General features: G+C 39.2%; 2 protein-coding genes across 2 annotated transcripts in view; one reads left to right on the forward strand and one right to left on the reverse strand.

Moving 5' to 3' along the window:
- The first annotated feature begins 521 nt into the window (after window positions 1-521).
- On the forward strand, window positions 522-3,292 carry LOC122260443 (carbohydrate sulfotransferase 10). Its single transcript, XM_043027705.2, has 3 exons — window positions 522-1,036; window positions 1,914-2,035; window positions 2,633-3,292. The coding sequence occupies exons 1-3, from the start codon at window positions 566-568 to the stop codon at window positions 3,252-3,254; spliced, it is 1,215 nt and encodes a 404-aa protein (XP_042883639.2). The 5' UTR covers window positions 522-565; the 3' UTR covers window positions 3,255-3,292.
- Window positions 3,293-5,502: 2,210 nt separating this feature from the next.
- LOC122260450 (organic cation transporter protein) overlaps window positions 5,503-10,000 on the reverse strand; it is a 15,280-nt gene continuing 10,782 nt past the window's right edge. The window contains exons 9-13 of the mRNA XM_086541307.1: window positions 9,366-9,454; window positions 8,523-8,782; window positions 6,810-6,991; window positions 6,368-6,513; window positions 5,503-5,879 (exon numbers count right to left, since the gene is read on the reverse strand). Coding sequence (XP_086397433.1) covers window positions 5,813-5,879; window positions 6,368-6,513; window positions 6,810-6,991; window positions 8,523-8,782; window positions 9,366-9,454 — 744 coding nt within the window. The 3' untranslated portion in view covers window positions 5,503-5,812. The remainder of the gene's footprint in view (window positions 5,880-6,367; window positions 6,514-6,809; window positions 6,992-8,522; window positions 8,783-9,365; window positions 9,455-10,000) is intronic.

Consider the following 10,000-nt stretch of genomic DNA (forward strand, 5'->3'; position numbering starts at 1 on the left):
TTCAATGCTGCTAGTAAATATAAAAAAAAATATGATAAGTGTAAACTAAAGGGCTAGGTAGGGCAGCTGACACCTCAACTATTTAGTAAAAAAATATACATTTATTGCCACCATGTACGCTATCTGATAGAATTATGGCCTATAAAATGTCTTCGTCTTATAAGTAAAACACAAATAAAAAATAGAGTAAAATCTTACTTTAATTTAGGCACTCCCTAATAACCCTTTCCCCTTTCTAGTCCCCCCCCCTTCCTATGGAACATTTTCTAGATGTGTTCGTAATCCCCATCTCTTAGTTTTCAGACACAAAATCCCTTCACTTGATATTATTTTCAATATTTTTTTTGAAATTCTGCATTTCTCCATGATTTCAAGATACTAAAATAATGTGCTTGTTCACAAATACCATAACAATGCAACTGACCTTGTTTTATTGTAGATAACGCTGCCATTAGCGCCAAAAGAGGGAGATATTAATTCTCTGAACGACAGTCAAATGGACCAATCAGGAACGAGTGCATTCGCGGGAGAGAGAAAAGGCGAGATTGGTGAGACTTTGAGAGAGATGGATGCAATGCTGACGAACAATAATGCGATTTTGGGATATATTAATGATACTGATGTGACTCTGGGAAGAAATGATAAGACTCTGACAAACAGTGATGAGAATTTCTATAAAAGAACTACAGGAAAGATTGGGGACGCTTTAGAAGAGATTGGTGTAACTTTAAAAGAGATTGATGCGACTTTAAATGAGATTGTTGACGGTTCAGAAGAGCCTCGCGAGAATTTAGTTGAACATGATAAGACTACGAGTCACAATGCTATCACTGTGAATAACGGAACATTAGGACACACACAAGGGCTTCCTGCAGGTCCACCCGAGGCTAAGGACACCGCAAAATCCTTCGCGTTCGTTAATCTACAACGTCATCTGCACCTGAGGGAAAGATGCGCAGCTCTGAACGCGGACCCATGGTATAGGATGGACTATATGCAAATGTCTCGGTTCTTGGACGTCTGCGTTTCCCCGAAGGTAAGCATCAGATAAGAGAACGTAAGATTGTGGATTGTCGAAAGACATAGTTTTCGTAAAGAAGGGGACGTAGGATTCGCGGGGGGGGGGGGGGGTATAGGATTAGATATAATGAAGATATCCTATATGTGCAGCTTAAGAACATCTATATCTAAATGCATATAGATCAAATATCCACGATAAAGAAGAGAATAAAGGGACACATGTAATGATATAGTAAAACAATTAGATTTTTTTTTCTTTTTTTTTAGAAAATGAGACAACAGTTTCAAAATCCACCTGGATTCCATCTTCAGGTCTGAGGAGGAAGGGAAGAAGAAGGTATATATGAGGGTATGGGGGAAGCAACACGGTACAAGAAGGGCAAGTGAAAATAGGTGAACGGAAACGAAGGCAGGGGCGGTCAGGCGAACGGAACCGAGGCAGGTCAGGTTAAGTCAGGTTACCGGGTCGGGCGGTCTATATAGAAGGGTGGCCGGCGTAAGGCAACAGTCTAAGAATGTGGGAACCTAGAAGACTGTCGGTAGGAGAAAAAACACCCTCTTATATACCTTCTCCCCTTACTCCTCAGACCTGAAGGTGATATCCAAGTGGCTATCGAAACTGTTGTCCCATTTTCAAATAAATTTATGTTGTGTATATTAGTTTTTTTCTGCCTTATTATCTATACGGTAGAGGGTTTTTGCCATTCATTGAATGATATAATCAGGTCTTAGCTGTCAACCAATCATCATTATTATCATATTATATTTCTCATATAATATTTTTTACGATGATAGTTATCATTATCATTATTTTTATCATTATTCTTATTAATTTATGATAATTATCAATATCATTATTATCATTATTACTATCTTGACTATTATCTTCTCAGTGCGGGTCATCCTCTTGGCGCAGATTGCTCCCACAGCTTTCTTCGAAGTGGTCAGCAGGTCAGCAGAGAGTCAGCATTGTCAGCGTGAGACATCCGTTAACTCGTCTCGTGTCAGCATATAGGTAAGGCTTGTTATAGTTTACTTTCCTCTACTGATGAAAATAGTTCAGACTATTCTACTTGAATGCGTTATAAATTTCAACTAGGGAATATTTCACAGAGTAATATTTTGAATTCTGAAATCTGCAACTGTACCCTGACTTCATTCTTTTCATTGGTGTCAAATCTAACCGAATGAGATTTTTTATTTCAAGTTTAAAGGAAAAAAAATAAAGTATTAATATAAAGTATAGATTACAAGTATATAGGTTTGTCATTGAAGACTTAGAAAGTTACTTCATCTATTTCAGACCTTCAACAAACAAAAGAGAAAGGTCACAATATACATATAAACTTGATACCTCGTGATAACACTTAGTTTCACGTCAGTTTGGAGTTCTGCTCACATCATGGGGCGCAGTCTATGTGGAAGTTGCTAGCTCAGTAATGGTGTATCTTGGAATAACAGGACGTATCCATCTGCCAGGTAGAAGGACTGCCCCACACGCTAGTAGATGAAAAAAATCAATATTTCTCCTATGCTTTTACCCCCCCCCCCTTCCTTCATCGCCTTGCCCTGTATACATAAACTTCCTCAATCTATGCCTCTCAATACCCAGGGACAAGTTTCTCAACGGCGCCCCGATCTCAGCCTACGACACAACCTGGAAAGCGGCCACTAAGAGCGGGCAACCGTGGGAGACGCGCTGGGCCCTCTTCTGGCTGCCGGCTCTCGTGTCCAGGGGCGACGTCAAGCCCTCCCTTTGGCTTTCAAAGGACAATTTCGACAGCGTGAGGAACGTGTCCAACCCATGCAAGCTTTCACTGCTCTTCGACGCCGGCAATCTAGAGGAGGCGCTGAGGCCTTACCTGGAAGATGTTGGGCGATATAAGGAGCGCTTCTACAACGCCTCCTTCAGCTTCCCGGACTTCCTTCGCCATGTTCTCTGGTCTCGCGATCACGGGATCCTCGACCGACACTGGACGCCCCAGACCTGCATATGCAATCCATGCGGGGAGAAGTACGACTACATCATCCACATGGAAAACATAGAGCGGGAAACGAGACACGTCTTTGATGACATTGGAATAGATCCCGGTGTAAACATTGGCAATTTTCATGTTACCAAAGGTGCTCTTCGGGTGTCTGACGAGGACTACTTTAGTGATGTTGCAAACGATACTCTGGTTGAGATATTACGTCTGTTCAGCCAGGATTTCGATCTGTTTGGGTATGTGTAATCTCTCTCTCTCTCTCTTTCTCTCTCTGTCTCTGTCTCTCTCTCCTTATTCTCTCTCTCTCTCCGCTTATTCTCTCTCTCTCTCCTTATTCTCTCTCTCTCTCCGCTTATTCTCTCTCTCTTTCTCCTTATTCTCTCTCTCCTTATTCTCTTTCTCTCTCTCTCTCTCTCTCTCTCTCTCTCTCTCTCTCTCTCTCTCTCTCTCTCTCTCTCTCTCTCTCTCTCTCTCTCTCTCTCTCTCTCTCCCTCTCCTTATTCTCTCTCTCTCTCTCCCTCCTTATTCTCTCTCTCTCTCTCTTTGTATGGATGTGTGCGCGTTTGTTTGATAATGAGCATGCATCTTGTCAACTAGTACCCATTTGTTTCTTCCTGGTGTATCAAGTTCTCGTAGAGAATATTGCACCTCTTGCTAAACATTGATCTGTCACCCCCTTAAAAGGACAGTACTTCATAAACTTAAATTGTCTAATTGTTTTCCTCTTGAGCTTGATATTTTTTTAACAGATGCTGTAATTGTATATTCTCTTATGTTATATTAGATACTTACTATACAGTGATTCATTTTATACGATTTTCAAATTACACTTTAAACTGTATTTTGATAACTTGCGTTTACTTAATTCCAATAGGCATTGATAAGCAATAATGCATTCATGACTGTATAAACATACATACATAGCCATGATTACAAACACAGACATACACATATTATATGTACGGGTCATTGGTGTCACCAGCAAAAGACGTCAGTTCCACCATGAGTGCGGTATATTATATGTGAACTCTAACTTTATTTACTATATTATGGAACCCCTGAGGATAACCTCTAGAAATTTGAGGGGTAGGTGTGATGTGCCGCAAGAATGCCACTACCCCAAAACAACTAGAAGAACTGGCACAGAATAACGCTGGATCGGCAAAGATGGAAAGAATTGGGGAAGACTTATGTCCAACTACGGACCCTTACAAGCTGAGAAGAAGAAGAAGAAGAGGATAATCTCTAACAATTATATAAAAAAAAAATATATATATATAAAACAGTGGTAGTGTGGTTGTTAGTCTTTAAAGGCACTTGTGTTTGGTTGGGTTCTCTCTATGGTATGTGGTGCAATAAAGAAAATGACGAGCTCCCTTTTGATGTATATTGATCAAGTGAGACCCATAACAAAAATAATGGCTTTTAAATAATGGGTTCATGGTTGGGTCTACTTTTTTTTTCTTTTTTTTTAAGGGTTTATTGAATCATTGTAATGGGTGTTACCACATTGGTTTGGGTCCTTTACTTTTTCTTACATTCAAAATTACACACACAAACATACATACATACATATATAAACATAGACACTCGCGCACGCAGGCACACACACGCACGCACAGATGTAAACAATAATTCATATAAGCAAAAAGATTACATTTGCAATCATTACGATGGATACTTTAATAACAGTACAACAATAAGGAAAATATGATGATGAAAGTAAGAGTGAAAACGACTCAAAGAAATACAGAATAAAATCATTACATGTAATAACTATCTCCACAAGGTATTCAGCTTTAGTTAAATGAGTTCTCTTGGTCTAAAAAAATAAATAATTAGAAAACATTGTAAGTAAGAAAAAGTCAAACTAAAATCCAGAGGCAAAGGACGAAATAATATATTGAATGTCAGGAAAAATAGGAAACAAAACTATATATCAAATCGTGTTTGAAACAGGTTTCTAACATCATTTTCTTTGTCTAGAAAATACTCCTTGGACTAAGGAAAGCCTAACGCAAAATGTACTGAATTAAATACGATGATTAATGTAAATAGCACTTGGGTTTCATAGCTAATGGACATAGTGCCATATTTAAGAATTATTTTCCTCTGACTTCTATCCTGATAATGTTTAAGAAGGTGCAGGAGTTTACTCTCCATTACATGACACTTCCTATTTTCAAGTAAATTGAAATGCTTGTCAAATACTCCTTCTACGCAGTGAGTAAGAACGTAAGTGTGTTGACCTCGGTCTAGTGCAGTTCTTGTAATTCTTTTGTATTTGCTAGTCATCGTGATTTAATGCCTTCTTAATACAGTTTTGCATTTTCTTCTACTGATGGGTGACCTGTTCAAATTAATTTGAATCTTTTTGATTGATTTCAGGAAAAAGAATCACTGATACAAAATAGACTAAATATATCTATCTATCTATCTATCTATATATATATATATATATATATATATATATATATATATATAGAGAGAGAGAGAGAGAGAGAGAGAGAGAGAGAGAGAAAGAGAGACACGCACACAGACACACACACACACACACACACACCATTCTGACATAATTATCATACATATATCTCGATATAGATGATTTATGTTTGCCTAGATGCACCTACGTTTTGGAAAGCATGTGTATACGTGTGCTTGCATATGGAACAAAATCATAAATACTAAAAAGAAGAAGAAGAAGAAAAAAATTCTCACTAATTTCCATTCTAATCCCAAACACCAAACACACGATATTCTCCAACCATGCCATCGAAATGATCCTCTTGCAGTGAAATCCTTAATTAATCCACTTCCGTGACGCAGATGGAAGGGATTCTGGGGTCCCGCAAGGGGAGGCGCAGAAACCCGCTGTCGAGAGAAACGGAATTGCTATTAGAACTTTGCAACGGGTTCTGCAATGCTCGTGTGTCTCTGTATAGAAAGGTATTGATACTTTACTGAAAGAAATGAAGGAAAAGGAATAAGGACGAACAAAACATCGAAAATGGTATTAGAAATTTGTAATATATGTTCATGTTTGTCTCGCTATATGAAGGTGATGTATTTTTACAGAAAAAAACGGAAATGATATTAGAGCTTTGCAACATGTATTGGTCTGTCACTAAATATAAAGGCATTGACGCGTTACTGAAAATAAAATCAGAAAACAAAAATCTAGACTGAATGACATTGTATATAGACAGATGCCAACATTTAATTTCTTGTCCCCTTAAATGATTTTCTTATTAACGATATATAACTGATGAATTAGTCTCTTGGATATCGATTAAACTATCATGATAATGATAAGAGTAAAAGATAATGAAGAGGTGAACTAGAGGAGCCATCCCGCCTACCTGGTCCTGATCTGGCGCTCCTCCAGGTGTGCGACAGTGTCCGGGAGTGGCACGTACAGCGTCTCGGGCAGGGCGAGGGTGGCCAGCCCCGCCACCACCGACGCCGCCCCGAACACCGCCGACGGCGCCCACGGGTACAGGGGGCCCTGGGTAGGAGGGGGGAGCATTAGCGTAGGTCTTATTACGAGAGGCGTGTTGGAGAGAGAGAGAGAGAGAGAGAGAGAGAGAGAGAGAGAGAGAGAGAGAGAGAGAGAGAGAGAGAGAGAGAGAGAGAGAGAGTTATAAAAATAATGAAATGTATTCACACAGGACAGGGAAAATCCCACACCTTTGAACAGAAAATGATTCATGTAATCAACTTTCCATATCAAAACCCAAATAATACTCATTTTGATACATTGCCCTTACTGAGAAACGAAAAAAGAAGAAGAAACCTGCTCACCAAGTAATCAGTGATGAAGGGCGAGCAGGTGGACCCCACCCGTGACAAAACGAGGGCTGTGCTCATACCCCTCGTCCTCACTTCAGTCGGAAAGAGCTCTGAGGAGTAAAAGTCGAGGATCTGAAATGCTGAGGCGATGCTCATCTTTCCCAGAAGGGCCAAGGTCATTGATTCTCCGGTACCTGCGAAGGAGAAGAAAAGCAAGTAGTACTTTTGTTTTAGTTACCCCTGATATGTAGCAACATGGTTTTCTATGGTTTCTCTTTTGAAGGGTACACTATGCTGAATGTCTCATATTCTTATTTTAGTCATCATTGTAGCCCTGCGATGCAACTACGTAGCATTGCCTGACAGCAAAATTATTAGAAATAAATTTCTGATTTTATTTCACTTAAGAAGTAAAAACAATAATAAAAAGAGCAGCCCCATATAGGATACTGAAAAATTATATGACCAGCTAACGATTTGTCGAATTCTCTGGACACCATTAACTGTATGAGTGACAAAAAAAGGACTATTCGACACAGGCTCTAGTTTGACAGTGCCCATCATTTCAGGATGGAAGGGATGGACGGACAAGGTAACTAGTGAATGGACGGACCTAGTCTCTTGGTCCCCCCCCACACACACACTAATATGTATGAGCTATCCGATTTTGTCTCATTGTATTGATTTGATTTCTAATTTGGTTACCCCTTCATTTTTTCAGCGTCCTCTCTTGTCGAAGGATCCTCCCCAAGGAGGGCGATTCATGGTACACCTGTTTTGGTTATTTTATTTGTTTTGAATATCGTTTCATTTGAGTTTTCATTATTTTAGCCGTTTCATTTAAAATCTTTCACATTAGGTATGTATTTTTTGTTTGTAGCTCTAATTCCTGGATTTAATCTCTCGTTTATATTCCTTTTATTCCTTTTATCTATGTTCGTTTGCGTTTTTGCTAAGTATTTAGAAAATTGCCACTTCGCTAAATGCCACGATAATATTTAGACGCCTTCCTGGAGCAGCCAATAAATACCCACTCAAATTTCACTAGACGTATTGACCTCTTGCGCCCCCTATTTGATCTAGCTTTGGGTTACATGTGTCATGTGACAACCATCGTTGTCATCCAGCATCTCTTCCTCCATTGCAGTAATCACACAGAAACAAAGTTCAGTTCATAATTTCCGTAAAAAATAGACTGAATCATTTTAAAAGCTGTAATAAAAGACAATCAAGAAAAACAAAACAAATATATGAATGTATATACTGAAGCGCAAACCCTTCTGGTTAGAATTTAATGGGTTAGTTTTAATGGCCATGCCACTAAGCCAACGGTTTATAGCCAGAATTCAACTCCTCACAAAATAGACTTTTATAACTAACTGCAGAAAGTCACTTCATCTTATTTAAGCAGAGCCCCTTAATTAGTAGAGGAGCTTATTTCATCTACGGGAGCACCATAATACTCCCTTTCTACCTGCACCACTCCAAGTCCCCCATCCCTAATAAACAGCCAAGCAGCCCCTCCCCTAACTATCTGACCTCTTTAGGGAAACAACCAACCCCTCGACTCCCTTGACCCAAAACCCAGCCTCTTCCCCAACCCTCTTCAACCTCCAACACCCTTAAGCAAAGACCAAACCCCTCCCCATCCCAGCCCACTCTCACCCGACCTCCGAAGCAAAATTAAGCAACTGCCCACCCAAAACAACAGAGCGCCTCACTCACCCGCGGGCACGAAGGGCAGCGCCAGAAGAACCACGGCACCCAAGAAGAAGAAGGCGACCACGGGGGCCCTCCTGCCGAAGCGAGCCACCACGGGGATGACCAGGGTGTAGGCCGGCAGCTCCACGACCCCCGTCAGCGCCATGTACAGGAACGGGTCGGAGCTGAGGTCGCCCCCGCTGAGCGAGAGGCCGAAGTACACCACGCCCACCAGCAGGTAGTTGGTGTACAGGCTGAGGGTGATGGTGCGAAGGCGAGGAGTTCTGTCGAGGGGCGTGGATGGGCGGGGAGAAAGGGAAGGGTGTGTGGGTGAATAAGTGAAGGGGAGGGAAGACGGAAGAGAAATGATAAGTATTGCACTTGGAAATACATGTTATGTCTTTTTTTGCAAATCATAAGTGTTGCATTTGGAAATATATATTATGTTGTCTTTTTTTGCGATAATCTTCATGAGTATTACCAATACCACTACTACTAATATTAGGATCTTTCTTCTTATTGAAAATTTACTCATTATCAGAAACTTTCTTGTTCCCAAAACACACATTTTTCACACACGATGAAGGAAGAGAAGGAGAGAGAAAAGAAAGAAAGAAAAAATATATATATTGAGGATGAGGGAAAATAGGAAGTGACAGTGGATGAAAAAGAAAAAGAAGAGGTGTAGGGGGGAAGAGAATGAGAAAGGAAATGAAGAAATAAAAGGGAAAGAAGAATGAGAATGAGAATGAGGAGGAGGAAAAATGGAAGAGGAGTAAAAGATGGAATAAGAGGAGAAAGTGAAGCGCCAGAAACGGGGCAAATGCCATATGGTCTTCCCAGCCTCTAGGGATGATAATACCATACCTGAAAAGAATAAACGCTTCATCCAGACGCCTTCTGAACGCCCCCTTTGAGCTGTGGGCGCGAGGACCTTGGTGTGGGCGTTCCATTGCCTACGCCACGGGATCAGGTGGTGAAAGAAATTGGATTTACGAATTTAAAGTAAAGAATACCGGATTGACAAAAAGGTTATCATGTTGAAAATAAGAATAACAATAATAATAACGATAATAGTAATATTAATGATAATAATGACAATGATGATTATGATTATGTGATATGTATATATATATATATATATATATATATATATATATATATACATATATATACATACACACATACATATATATATAGATAGATAGATAGATAGATATGGATATCCATATGTATATATATCTATATACATATCTACGTGAATATATGTATATATATATATATATATATATATATATATATATATATATATATATATATATTCATCTGGATATATTCATATGCATATCTATGTAAATATTTTATATTTGTATATATGTGTATAAATATATAAATATATATATATATACATATATATACATATATACATATATACATACGCACACAGATATACATACTAACATACATAGATATAACATACTAACACACGCTCGTAATTGCGC

This window comes from Penaeus japonicus, unplaced genomic scaffold, assembly GCF_977035675.1.
Source record: "Penaeus japonicus unplaced genomic scaffold, GWHDUDI00000001_assembly GWHDUDI00000010, whole genome shotgun sequence".
Taxonomy (NCBI): Eukaryota; Metazoa; Arthropoda; class Malacostraca; order Decapoda; family Penaeidae; genus Penaeus; species Penaeus japonicus.

What these genes read in the sequence shown, in the direction of transcription:
- LOC122260443 (XM_043027705.2), top strand. Translation starts at nt 566, where the DNA reads ATGGATGCAATGCTGACGAACAATAATGCGATTTTGGGATATATTAAT. An exon ending in ACGTCTGCGTTTCCCCGAAG is followed by an intron (nt 1,037 to 1,913) that starts GTAAGCATCAGA and finishes TTATCTTCTCAG; the next exon opens with TGCGGGTCATCCTCTTGGCG. An exon ending in CGTCTCGTGTCAGCATATAG is followed by an intron (nt 2,036 to 2,632) that starts GTAAGGCTTGTT and finishes CTCAATACCCAG; the next exon opens with GGACAAGTTTCTCAACGGCG.